This window comes from Geospiza fortis, unplaced genomic scaffold, assembly GCF_000277835.1.
Source record: "Geospiza fortis unplaced genomic scaffold, GeoFor_1.0 scaffold8, whole genome shotgun sequence".
Classification (NCBI taxonomy): domain Eukaryota; kingdom Metazoa; phylum Chordata; class Aves; order Passeriformes; family Thraupidae; genus Geospiza; species Geospiza fortis.
Genome location: NW_005054414.1, coordinates 705,803 through 719,452, shown reverse-complemented (window position 1 = coordinate 719,452; position 13,650 = coordinate 705,803). Strand labels below are relative to the sequence as shown.

The following is a 13,650-nucleotide window of genomic DNA, read 5'->3' as shown; positions in this document are numbered from 1 at the left end:
TTGCAGGCATGCTGTTTCTTAGATCTTATACACACTCTGCCAAGCCCAATTTCTGGTTTAGGTGTTTTTTTTTTTGGTCTCAATACTTCATTTAATGGTTGATACTGTCTACTAAAAGGAGTATTTTTGTAACACATAGTTTTTCCTACCTTTTTTATAGTCCCTTAGACTATAGATACCTCCTTATAACTGACTGTTTGGGGGAGAAATTTCCACAGCTGCAAACAACTTTGGAAATCAAAAGACCTGTGGTGGCTTGAACTGGGGTTGTCAGCCACAGGGCTGCACGGTCCAACTGGTGGAGTTGTATTATAGTTTCAGGTGTGCAAATGCTCTCCCCAGCCTCTTCCCTTCCCTCCCAGCTTAGGCAGAGCTGGTACCTTGGTTGGAGGGGTACAGAAGAAGATAATGTCCACTGAGTCCATTCAGTCTGTTGTGGTTCCAGGTGAAGCTCGAGAGCAATTTTGCTTCCATCATCTTTGCCATCATGGTTCTGGAAGGACTGGGACGTTCACTGGACCCTGAACTGGACATCCTGGAGGCAGCTAAGCCACTGCTCATCAAAACTGCAGCTTCTGTCTTCAAATAGACTCCTGTGGCTGCTGCCCTCTCCCTGTGGGGGTTACCTGTGCTGTGCTGCCTGGGAGCTGACACAGAGGAAGCTGAAGGTGAGAAGTCACGGGTACCCAAGGGATGTGGCTGCTCTCCACTAATGCTGCCTTCAGTCATTTCAGCCAAGCATGGTTGAAGATCAGAAGGTCATCAGAAGGTCTATTCCAGAAAGCAGGAAGAATTTGCCCAATTGGACATTTCCCACTCATTGCACAGTTCTAAGAGCTAATGTGCTATGGTAGTTTTTAAAAACATCTTCAGAAAGATGTTAATTGATCAAGTCTGTTTTAAAATATATCAGGTTAAATATTTAATTTACTGACTTACCTGCACTGTGGTATGAGAAATTATGTTCTAGCATCACCTAAGCAACACATTCAGGCTGAAAAAGGCCAATAAACCTGTTTGTCTTTTGTACTTTTAACTTCTACTTTTATTGTAGAAGTGTCCTAACATCCTGCATGTAGTGGTCTGCTCTTAGTCATTTTGGATGACAAAACCAGACCATTTAAATTTTTTCTCAAACTTCTGTCTATAGTACATTATGATAGGACTTTGGATTATAAACAGCATAATAAAATATCTACCTAGGTAGAAAAACCTAATTCCATAATAAAAAACAACTTCTGGGAATATTTGTCCTGGTCTTAATTTTTCTGTTTCTGAAACTTAAGAGGTTTCTTTTTTTCTGCTCTGTGTGATTTTCTCTGCTACCCTCCCTGGTGCTCCCCACTCTACTCAAAACCTTAACTGATATGCAGATACTTAGGGTTTTTTTCCAGCAGGTTTCAAACCAGAGCCCAAGCATTTTCCTGATGGATCAAAACCACACTGCAAATGTTTAAAATCAAATAAAGCTAGCAGAAGAGCTGGATTACATGTGGCATTTACAGTCAATTATTTTAATAGCAGTATTAAAATGATTTTATAGCTGCATTGTAATAGTGAGAAATACAGTCTATGAATGATTGGAAATAATGTGGTACTGAATATATTCCCAGACCTACCCTGTGTGAAATAGCAGTAGAGCAGGGTCTCTGCAGTAGTCTGTTCTCAGGTGGTTAAGCAATGAAGAGAAAGTGCATAAGCAGACAATCTGCTGTTTTATGGTGATTATAAAGCAATGATTAATAGCATATAAATGAAGTCTGAAAAATAAGTTTAGATTCAGCTCAGTATATATCATGTACTTTCCTTTAATCACTGCATATTCCATTTCCAAGTGCATAAGGATAAAAGTTTAACACCTTGTAAGTTTTAGGCTTGTTTCTTTAAGTCTAGTTAGAGTCATAAGCAGGCAGAGCATCATCCTAACCAGCACAAGATTTTATGTAAAAGAGGACTCAAACAAGAGGAGAAGCAAGCAACTCCCCCAGACTTTACCCTGAAGAAAATCTCCACATGCCACCAGCACCCATGTTCCCTCAGCAGGGTGTGCGCCAGGTCTGGGGCACAACCATCCCTGTTCCTGATGAGCAGATTCCAGCCAACTTTCCCAGACACTCAACAGACTGGAAACTGGTCCAAATAATGGGATTTCATGTCTAAAATGCAAAACTGTGCCTCACATGTAGTTTCCATAATCTGAAGCAAGTTACACTTTTTTCAGGCCTTAACACTGACATTTTGTTTGTTAAAGCCTTCATCTTCTATTTAAGTTCATCTTTCCTTTTCTCTTTTTTTCCTTTAAGCAAAAATCTCAGGATGGCTCATGCACGTACATTATGGACCCTAAAGTTTAAAAATACCCATTTTAGCTATTAAGGTCTCAGAGTAGTTTGTAAACATCTGGATGAGAGACCTAACTTGGTCTTTTTAGGGAAAAGCTGAAGGCATAGCCTCTCTATTATCCCTGAAGGAATGCAGTCTGACACTCACTGCTTGGAAACTGCTGGCCAGCTGGCCATTCCGATTTGGCAGGATTTCAAAGGAGCTCCCTTTTACAAGTTTTCTTAATTTTACTTTTTTCTTTTTTTTTTTTTTTTTTTTTTTAAGAAACTGCCATTATTACTGTTGCTATCTTCTAGAAGGAGGCATAATTTTTTATAATGTGCCAGAAAACGTGTATCATGTTTCTAAGTGTATACAGAATGTCAGGCCGAATTTAAATTTTGTATCTAGTTTGGTTCTAGGCATTACTTGAAACAAAGTATCACATATATTGTATTCATTTTAGCATAATTCTGTGTAAAATAAAGATATTTCCACATAGCTCTGACTGTTTCAGCAAATAAATTGTGCTATGTCCATTCTCCTTTCCTAAATACCTGGCTGAAATTTCTGGTTACCCAGAGCTGATCAGTGCATTTCCTGTGGCACAGCCACAGGGAATTTTGTACCTCAGATGATGTAAGGAAGAGGGAACATTTCAGGATGTGACAAGCTTAACCTCTTCCTCCTCTCCTTTGGCACCTCCACTCACCACAGTGCAGTGCACTAAAACCCCTCCTTTCTGATGCAGAAAAGTGCCTCTAGATATGCCCTGCTGCTCCCTCTCAGGGGAGGGGGAGCCAGTGACCCCAGGAAGAAAGGCAGGTGAAGGTCAGAGCAGTGGAAGTGCACTCTGGCTGCAGCGCAAGGGAGATTAGAGACCTCTCCAGGAATCCAAATGCCACCTGTCACACTCTGCTCTGGCACACTGACTCACAGGTGACAGGACACAGCAGGTCTGTGAACTGCTCCAGGCCCTGCTCACCCTCTGTGCAGCTTCCTCACTCGAGCAGGGATGCCCAGAGCAGCAGGAGCTTCTGTTCCCTGAGGTACTGCTGGAGGGCACGGAGCTTCTGGCCTTCTTTCTCCATCTTCAGATGCGAACTCTCTCTCCTCTGGAACACTCTCACTTTGGCAGCCTGGTGCTGCTTTTGCTGTTTGTCCTGCTCCTGGGATTTTTGTTCCAGCACTTCCTGCCGTGACTGCATTCTGCTCCTCAGCAACTCCTACATAAAGACATTCAAAACTGTACAGTCAGCCTTCATGCCAAATTTCATCCTCACTTTTCATCTCTGTCCAGCTCTGGGGCCCCCAGCATGGACATGGATCTGCTGGAGTGAGTCCAGAGGAGGATCACCAAGATGTTCAGAGGGCTGGAGAACCTCTGCTATGGAGCCAGGCTGAGAGCTGGGGTTGTTCAGCCTGGAGAAGAGAAGGCTCTGGGGAGCTCTTAGAGCACCTCTCATTGCCTAAAGGGGCTACAAGAGCTGGAGAGGGACTTTTTATAAGGGTGTGGAGTGATGGGACAAGGGGGAATGGCTTTAAACTGAAAAAGAGTAGGTTTAGATTAGATATTAGGAATAAATTCTTTCCTGTGGGGATGGAGAGGCACTGGCACAGGTTGTCCAGAGAAGCTGTGGATGCCCCATCCCTGGCAGGCTGGACAGGGGGTTCTGAGCAGTCTGGTCTAGTGGAAGGTGTCCCTGCCCATGGCAGGGGGGTCGGGAATAGATGAACACAATCCAAATCATCCTACAGTACTATGATCCTCACTAGTCACAAATGGATATAATCCATGGGAATTCATTTCTTGCATGCAGAAAGACTGCTTTTGTGGCAGAGATAAAGAATTTTACTTTCCACTTTTCATCTTTGTACATGTGCCAAAAAAAGGTTATCCTTTTTTATCTCTAAATGATACAGTTCTATTGGATGTAAAACAGGTGAAATATACAAATACTCCAGATATTTGCATATATACTTCCACTGCTGGAAACATGGCAGAAGAAGAAAATAACATCTGGAACTGCCCTTACCAGCCTTTCTTTCTCTTGTTCACAGCTCCTGTTGTTGCGTTCTGCCTGCAACTCCTCTCTCTGCAAACGCCATGTCTTTAAGAACTGAAGCCTCTGCCTTGCCTTCCTCTCCTCCTCCTCTTGAAAGAAGGATTCCTTCCTACTCCTCTCAGCCCCAGCAGCCTGGAGCAGTGCCATGTGCTGCAAAGCTCTCTCTTTGTGCTCCAGCTGTTTCTCCAGCCCTTGCAATGTTCTCTGACGCAATCGCTGCCTGTTTCCAAAACAAAATTTCTCAAATTTCTCATAAAGAAAGAGCAATAAAAAAGAAAGACAGTGCATAAGACAAAAAGCAGATATTTTGGCAATCTGTGTTCAGTTAACATTCCAGGACTCTTTGTCAGGTTATGGGGATTAAACTGTGTCCAGAACAGAGGTAGCAAAAGCCCCAAACAGGCTGGTGCCTGATGTCAGCACTTTTGGTCTGAGAGCAGGACTGAAGGGAATTTGCCCTTGGAGATAATGCTGTGTACCCACTCCCTCACACCTCCAGCACCAATTTCATTCCCAGCAGGGAACCACTGTGACCCCTGTGCAGAGCCCAGCAAAAAGCACAAGGTGGGATGTGCAGGGACTGAAGGAGAGCAGCAGGGAGCAGATGTTACCAACCTTCCAACCTCTAGCACAAAAAGCAGTCAGTTCCCAGCATCACCTCTGGCTGTCCCTGCGCAGTTGCCGGCGAGTGCCATCTGCCTCTTGCTGCTGCTCCCTCTTCAGCTGCCTCTGTTCTTCTTGCCACCTTTTGTGCTCAATCTTGGCTCTGCTGAAGTCCAGCTCCTTCCACCTCTTCTGAGATGCACCACTAGGGATTGATTTCTACGAGAAAAAAAGCAAACTGAACCCTTACTCCCAGCAATTTTTCTAATGCACACTGTAAGCACAAATTTTGTAAGCACAAATTTTTCTAATGCACACTGTAAGCACACAAAACCAGAACAGCCCAGTTTTAATGTCACTCCTGAGGCCTAGAAGCTACAAAGGCTCACAAATACTGTAGTGTTGATTCCCATCCATAAAAGTACTAAGGATGATGCTAAAACCTGTAGAAAACAGTAGGCTTAATCAACAAACAGGTGTCTGAAAATCCAGTCTTAAGAGTTCTCCATAGGTCAGCAGGCTGTGCTGTTCTGGTGTTGAGCCAATGCTTAAAACTCCCCAGTTTTTGGGTCAACTTCTGGATTGGATTGAAAATCCAGATTCTGAGCATAAAACATTATCAATTCCTTACTAGATTTTATTATCAAGAGAAATACCTGCCCCCATCTGGCCAAACCCAGAACATTCCCGAGTCCTCTGCAGGTATTCCAACTCTTCACCTTTTGTTGTCTGAGATTTCTACCCATGCTCAAGCAGTCTTTCTGTTTTCTTCAGCAGTAGCTTCATTTCAATGCTGTAGTGCTGCTGATTTGGTGTTTTTACATGCACTGTGCCAAGTACAGACATGAAGGAGCACCTACAAGGCCTCTCTTCACAGCCATAGTGAAATATTTATTTGTTTTTGTACTCCTTACAGTGCCCTTTATGAGGGAAGTGCAAGTAAACACCACCAAACCTTTAGACATGTATTCCAGTTTACATTGCTAGAGCTGTGTGGAGCTGGAACAGAGTTCCCCCAAAATATTTCCCTCTGTCAAATGCATCCTCCTTCCTCTTATTCCCAAGTGCAGTTAGCATGTTCCTGCTATCAGCTGCTCCTCTGCAAACAGAATGTCTCCTTGCAGGGCTTTCCTGGGGACAACTTGAATACCACAAGCTGGAAAACACTACAGGACTTTCAAACAATGTTCCTGCCAGTCTTACACAGCATTTTGACTGGTTTCTCTTAACACATTGATCTGTATGGCTTCCCAGGGGCTGTAAACAGCTTTGTTCTCCAGTGTATTGCTATTCTTAGCAAAAAATGTACCTGGTGGGTGTGTTTAATGACACACACAAGGAGAGATCAAAGGAAGAATCAAAGGTGTTTTGTAGGTGGGAGGTGAACAAATGATGTTTTCCAGCAGGTAAAGTACCAGCCTAAGGATCAGGAGACCACTCCTGCCCTAACATGCACTCTTTGCTGTGGGCCTCAGATGCCTGCCTAAACTTTCTCTTTTTTGCTTTCAGTATCTGTAAAAGAGGATTTTTTTTTTTTTTTTTTTGCTATCTAGTAGAGCTGGCTGAGAAGCTTATTTAGAAGGGATTAGAGCTAACATACAAAAACATTTTGTCAAAAGTGCTGAGTAAAAACACCACAAGTGCCCTGTCCTGCACAATGAGGGCTCCCAAGTGGAGTCCTTAAGTTTCTGTTTATGCATAATCATTATTCTACATAGGCATAATTTCTGTTGCAGCAAAAACCTTTGTGAAAGATCAAAGGAGAGAACATTCTCACATGACATAAACAAATCTCCTCATCCTAAGAACTAAACCTAAATACTCACTGTGATGCTTTTGTCTTTCAGAAGCTTTGGGAGATGTGTGGATCTCCCAGCCAGCAGGTGGCTGGTACTGTGGGGTCTCTGCCCACAAAGGGCTGATCTGATGATCAAGCTGTCTTTCTCCAGTGATTGATTCACCTGGGCAAAGAAGCTCTGGCACCTGAAAGGAACCAAAGCACTGCTTCCCATGGAAGGGCTCCTCTGGGAATGCTGGACTGGAGCTTCTGCCACTCTGGTCTCAAAAAGGCCTTTCAAATAAATTAGGGCAAGGACATATGAGAATACAGGAAGCTTATAAAAAGAAAGCAAATTAAAAGAGCAAAAGGTCTGCTCATATGAAATATATTCAAGCAAGGATTTTATAATATTTTCCTATGAGGAAGTGGGACAGTTTTTAGTCTCCACAAAAGAGGTTCCAGCTTTTCAGAAACAAGCTTGCCATTGCATTTAGGCAAGAGTTTGGCCTGGGAAACTGAGTTTTGCCTGGCACTCCTTACAGCTACTCAGGCTAAAGGATTGTTTACATGGTATCTCACAGACTGGCATGAACTACTCTGAGATGAGTAAAAATGTTACATCTTTTGATCAGGCAATGCCTGAGCTCCACATCCTGCTGGGAGACAGGAGACATTAGCATGGGCACAACCCTGCTAACAGAGCTTTTGGGTAACTGAGAACAGGAGCAGAGTTTGCTCACACCTTTCTGCTAAGGACAGGGCAGACCTGAGTGCTAGCCGTTGCGTGGAATGGTGCTGGAATACCAGCTGGGAGGAGATGTGCACTCCTGTTTGACTTTTCATTCTCCCTATTCCAGCAGTGTCACAAAGCAATAATAGAGAATTTCAGAATCCTCTCTTAGATGTCTGCAATTGTCACAAAGCTGAGAACAGCAACAAATTGATCAAAATCATGATCTAGGCCCTCTTGACAGTTCAGGGGACAAAATTCTACTCAGTGACATTATAAAGCAATCATTTTTAGCACAGATAAGAGGATTGTTTTGCAGAAAAGTCCTGGTGAAATCTTGTTGCTATACACAGTCAATGTTAAATATTATTTTTTAAAGCAAGGAAATTTTTATTTATACTGAGCTCTATGATATAGGTTAAAAACCCCCAAAAGCTCCTACTGCAGTAGCTGAGCTGTAAAAGCCAAAAAATCTCAAGTTCCATCTGAAAATTCTTTCACTTTGAGAGAAGATGAATAACTTCTCAAGCCATAGCACCATTATATAGAAAGATGGCATTATGGTATTTTCTTGTAAAGCACCACGAATTATGGTGGTAGATCTTATACATGATGCCATCCTGCACTGATATTATGTGCTAAGTCTTATGTTAGGGTAAAAGAGTTACAGTTCCAATACCATGATCATGTTCAAAATTAGCTTCAGTTTCAGCTTCCTGCTGTCTGCTCTCTGCTTCTTCCCTGTGATCTGTCTCCATTAACCAGCTGTCTGTGTTGACAGCAGCATCAACCACAGCACGAGCCATCTCCCTCTGAGGGCCCTAGAAAGAACAAAAAATGCAACCATAATCCAGACCTGATAAAGAATAGGTTTATTTAATGAGTTTACAGCATAAGATCTTAAGTTGTAACTGAAGTTTAAGAGAGAATGAAAAAAACCGAATTCTGGGAGAGGTCTTTATTAAAGAAACAACCCATAGGTAATTTCTGATAACTTCCTGAGTTTCCCTATTTCTCCAAATGACCCAAAGTACTTTTGCCTGAAAGGGTCCAAACTGGTACAAAGGAGATCAGGCCAGAGGGGCTCAGCCCTGCTTCTGGCATGTGCCAGAACTTGGATTCTAACCCTTGCAGAGCAATGGAGATAAGAGTGGCAGTAGCTGGTGCACATGAACCTCCTCCTTACTGATCCTCACCCAGGGCCCTGCTCACAAGCACCAAATCAGCTGCTGAGGACTACGTAAGTCTCTTGTGGTCCTTGACTGGGAGAGGGGACACCTCTAACAGGGTGAAGTATGTTAGAAGAATCATGCAAGAGACTGCCTTGGTAGGGAACAATCCCCACTGTAATCCTTATCCAGTGTCAAATCTTCTGACACTTCCTTTTTTTGCCTTTACCTCCTTCATGCAGAAGCAGAATGTAGAGGGACTGGGCTGTGCAACACTTCTCATATTCTGCATCCATGGAAGAGGTTCTAGAAGCCTGCTCCAGCCAGGGACAAGGACAGATTATGGACAATGACCTGACCCCAGTCAAAGGAAGGCAGTGCAAAGTCTCCCCATTCTTTAGCAGGAAGGCATAAGGAGCAGGCCTTAAACCTCTAGCTTGGTACCAAGGGTAGTAAACTTGCAGTAACAAAGCAGATACTTACACAAATAGCAGACCATTTATTAACAGAAGAGCCAGGGTGAACCACTATTTACCTTCTCAGTTTCTATAATCTCATGGTCCTCTTCCAAACAAGACCTAAATTCTTCTGGAACGTTTTCTGTCTCTAATATCTTCTCTTCCTCCTGGGAAACACTTTCTGAAGAAGCAATCCTCAATTCAGACAGTTTCTGCTCTATTTTCTTGCTGAGCTTTTCTTCAGTCAGGCTTGCTCTGGGGATGAAGGTGTTTTCCTGCTGCACATTGTACTCTGCAGGCCGTGTGTGTTCCCAGGCTCCAAGGCAGCCCTGGGGAAGCGAGGTACACCCCCAGCTGCACTTTGCACAGGGATGAGTGGAATACAGAGCCTCTGGGCAGCAATCCAGGCCCGGGTGACCCTGTCTGTAGTGCCCTGAGGCTCTGTAACCTGGTGCCACAAGGTATGGGTAATCCAAGCTTGAATCCACCACCATCTGCCTGGCTGCTAAAGGCATCTGCAGCTCTAGGATGATGCGTTCACTCAGGGGCACGGGAATCCGCAGAGCTTGGGCAGAAGACACCTCCTTAGTCTGCCCATTCCAGAAATTCACAAGCACTCCCCTTTCATTGTGTGCTGTGCATACTGGGGGAAAAAAAAGGCAAGTAATGTATTAGCAGCATGTCAATCTGTGTGCTTTATCTCATAGAGAGCAGGAGGTAAAAGTAATGACTTGTGTTTCAGATAATTCTGTAACAACTTCCATGATTTTATTCTTTACAGGTTTAAAATTTGACTTTCTCCTGGCTTTCCTGCAAGGAGACAGCAGATATAAAAAAAAATCTCACTTGCCACAGCAGGTGGGATTTTACCCTGAAATAGCTGAAAAGCAGACTAACAGAATCAGGTGACTCTTAGGAGGGTCAGGAAAGTTTTTGACTTGTGCTGGGAGGATGCTATACCCAACCCCATACTTTTTAGGAAGTTTTCACCCACAGAACAAAGCAAAGGCAAATTCTGTGAGCTGCATCAATTCTGACCCTGAAAAGGTGGCTTAGTGCCAACAATAAAAACACAATGAAGAGAACCCAAGCAGCAGGAGGTGAATTCTCTGTGCTGGAGCCCGTTCCCTTCCCTGCAGTGACCAGCTCCTGTGGTGAGTCCAGTGCTGCTAAGAAAACCAAAACAGCCAAAGCAGGTACCTAAAGGTGCCTCTGTGTTCTCCACAACCCTTAGCACAGTGCCAGGGCCAAAACGTTTGGCTGGAGCCTCCCATGGTGCCAAGACCCTGTCCCCTGGAGCAAGAGGCTGTCGCCGGGCATCTTCGTAGTGCACAATGTCATAGAGCGGCGTTTCCTGCTGCCCACGCTGGACCTTGCCCTTCAGAGCACCACTTTGGTCAAACTCAACCAAAAAGCCTTCCCTGGAGCCCTGCAAGAGTAAAACATGCGGTGTGCAAGGCAATTTGCAAGGTCCAGTTAACATCAAAGCTTAAGTGCTAAGAGGGAAGTGGCAGAAATCCCAGGAAGTGGAATGTGATCTGGGAATGCAGTTTTCCTCTTCTACCAGGGTTTCACTGTACTGTGTCCATACCACTTCAAAAGTAAATAAAAAGCTGGGGCTTAAGGGGCTGACAGGTTTTTTCTTCCTTTCACTTTGGAGTTAGATTTTAGTAAGAACACAGTCAGCAGGCTAAGGCAGAATCTACCAGGAAAACCTCTCACAGGAAAAAGAGCAGCCAAAAGAAACTGTGTATGATGCAGTTCACCACAATCAGAAGGATAAGAAACAATCCTTCAGCAATCAGAAGGCTAACAAATCAGTAAAAAGTCACAACTGTCATAAATTTAAATACTTTAATTGAAACCTTCAGCAGCAAGTGAGGACAAGATCTATTGCCAGAATCTCAGCCTTCTCTGCAGATCTCTGAGTGCACTTACACAAATAATACTGTCAGCTCCTGCTCCAGCTGATGTCACTTGTGCCTACAGCTGTCCCAATCTGTTCTAACCCAATCTCTTCTACCCCACACTGAAGCTCACACACATCCTCACCTATACTAGCACCAAAATTTATTTAACTAACCTGCAAATGAACTGGATTTTAAAAGAAAACCTGCAGAGGGGATTTTCAGTCTGGCATCCAAAATCATCTCACAATTCCCAGAAACACAGATGGAAAAGAATGAGGAAAGCTCTCAGTTTGGTAAAGAGGAAGTGGACCCTGGAGACAAACATTTTGGATTACTAGCTGCTGTTCAGCTAATTAACTCTGCTGCTAGGCTGGACAAAAGTAGACAATAGGGATAAGGGACCGGTTTTGTCTGTCTCTGAATAAAAACTCATTATATCTACAAAAACAGATTGGTCTCCAGGCTGTTCTTACGTGCAGGACTCCTCACAATAAACAGCCAGACAGCACCAGGTAACAGAAGAAAACAGGGTGTGGGGAGGCAACAGTGGCTAGGAAGTGCATGTGTAACACTGGAGGGCCACCCCACAGCAAGGGCTTGGGACTGGTGAGTATGGGAAGAACAGAGAAAAAAACCATACATGCTCTTACAACCATGTTCCCAATAAAGAGTTACCTTCACCTCCTGGACAATGTGGCCCAGGTAGTAATAGCCATCAGTTTCTCTCCTTGCCAGCACACGAGCCCCCCTCAGGACACGGGAAGCCTCCAGTGACAAACCAATGAAATTTCTTTTGGTTGAGGGTATCAAGGACATGCACAAGGGACCTGGGTTCCAGGCACAAACAGGACAGCTGTGGAAAATGAAAATGCAAGAAGTAATGGAAAGCTCAGCAACAGATACTCTGCAACTTACTGCAGTGCAAACAAACTAAATCAACATGGGACAAAACTCCCACCCTGCAATAACTGTCTCTCTGTTTCCCAGCTTTTCCTTCTCTGCTTTTCCGGTGACCCACCTATAGATTATGAACTTACTGTGTTACTGGACATCTTGGCAGCAGAGAGCTACAGGAATCTTTATTAGCTGTGTGGCAGCACTGGACATGTGAGATGGATGTGGAGCTTACCTGGAAGGGGGAAGGAGGAGATGGAAGCAGAAAATGAGCATGATTTTTGAACATTTAAATCCTTAAACAGGAATATTGTCTACAATATTAGATTATTAAACTTTAAACTAAATAATATTACAATATTATTATTAAACTTTCAGTTTATTACTTCTCTTTATAATTATTCCACCATGTCTTGTGGTACTATGTTGCTTATCTGTAAATTCATCACAAATGGTTTTGGTTTTGAAAAAAAGTTTGGAAAGAAGGAATATTAAAAAAAAACCCTTAATAACTATATGATAAGCCCCCCCTTGCACCTGGTTTCTATTCAGCAGCTAGGCGAGTAGCAGGGGTGGGCAGCCAGTGGCCATGTGGGCACTGCTGCTGCTGCTTACACAGCTGCCAAGCTCCCCTGGCAAGCAAAGCTGAAAGGTCAATGAAAGGTCCTGAAGTCAAGGAAGAGTGAAGAAAGTGGGGGCTCAGTCTAGGGGGACAAATTTGCCTCTGCAGGTCAAAGCCAGCAGTGGAGACATCCAGCCTGAATGAGATGGGAAACATGGGATGCTTGAGAACAAGGACACAAGGACAACAGAATGCCAGGGACTCCAAGACAGAAAGACAAAATATAAGGCAGTTGGAAGGCAAAGCTGGCAATAAAACGATGAACTTTGTATCAAAGCATTCAGCTTTTATGGAAAAACATCAACTCAGTATGGAGCATACTGCAGGGTTGCAACACGTTGCACATGGTAACTAAAAACTGGTTGAAAAGTTTGCTGATATTCCCTGTAAACTGCTACTGAAAATGGCTCAGATGAGCAGGGAAATTAAAATTCCTTAACCACAAGGCTATCCACTGCTGCTTCAGGTGAGGATGTTAGGTGTTTGGGGTGTTAACAAATGCAGAAGGTATTATTGCTTATTTAAAATACCTTCAGGAGGGTCGCAGAAGCTCTTCTCCAGTTCTTTGTGGAGAAGAATCCAATAAAGGTTCAGGAGGAACTACAAGTGTGGATTAAGCTTACATTGGCATCATACCTTGTCAGGAGGAGCAGGAGAGTGTTGGATTCCTTGAAAGCACCCTCCTGATAGCCTGGGTACGTTCTCCATTATTTTTTGCTTGCTTCTTTTGTGATCACCTCAGTGTCCCGGGAGGCATACTGATATGCATTACTGGATGCAACTGGTTCTCCACAAAAAGTTGGCAGAATTCCTCCAGCCCTTGCTCTGGCATATACCGGTGAACAGATCCACCCACCGGCAGAATGGGTTTTCCATCCTCCTCAAAGTGCAGGGACTGAAACAGGGCTGCAGCTCCAGGAACACTGCTGAGCGAGCAATAAAGAAGCAGGGGCACCTCTGTAACACCTCTGGGAAAGGGAAAACGGGAGACAAGAACAAAACTCTCTCAGATGCTCAGGTGGGAATTCTGTACTGGCTATTCTATAGCCGAGGGGCCGCTCCTGCGTTCCCGCTCCGGCTGCCGGCCCCGAGAGCG

The 13,650-nt window shown here is 44.0% G+C and overlaps 2 protein-coding genes across 3 annotated transcripts in view; one reads left to right on the top strand and one right to left on the bottom strand.

The window, feature by feature from the left end:
• ADCK2 (aarF domain containing kinase 2) overlaps positions 1 to 1,245 on the top strand; it is a gene marked incomplete at its 5' end in the record, with an annotated part of 8,147 nt that extends 6,902 nt beyond the window's left edge. The window contains one exon of the mRNA XM_031061439.1: positions 446 to 1,245. Coding sequence (XP_030917299.1) covers positions 446 to 589 — 144 coding nt within the window. The remainder of the gene's footprint in view (positions 1 to 445) is intronic.
• Positions 1,246 to 1,768: 523 nt separating this feature from the next.
• The window catches only part of LOC115948482 (trichohyalin-like), a 12,645-nt gene continuing 763 nt past the window's right edge, over positions 1,769 to 13,650 (bottom strand). For both annotated transcript variants that reach the window (XM_031061454.1, XM_031061453.1), the window contains exons 2-11: positions 13,191 to 13,522; positions 12,076 to 12,167; positions 11,714 to 11,891; positions 10,329 to 10,557; positions 9,206 to 9,771; positions 8,181 to 8,322; positions 6,818 to 7,062; positions 5,047 to 5,210; positions 4,359 to 4,608; positions 1,769 to 3,548 (exon numbers count right to left, since the gene is read on the bottom strand). In XM_031061454.1, the coding sequence (XP_030917314.1) occupies positions 3,324 to 3,548; positions 4,359 to 4,608; positions 5,047 to 5,210; positions 6,818 to 7,062; positions 8,181 to 8,322; positions 9,206 to 9,771; positions 10,329 to 10,557; positions 11,714 to 11,891; positions 12,076 to 12,167; positions 13,191 to 13,262 (2,163 nt within the window). In that variant the 5' untranslated portion in view covers positions 13,263 to 13,522 and the 3' untranslated portion in view covers positions 1,769 to 3,323. The remainder of the gene's footprint in view (positions 3,549 to 4,358; positions 4,609 to 5,046; positions 5,211 to 6,817; positions 7,063 to 8,180; positions 8,323 to 9,205; positions 9,772 to 10,328; positions 10,558 to 11,713; positions 11,892 to 12,075; positions 12,168 to 13,190; positions 13,523 to 13,650) is intronic.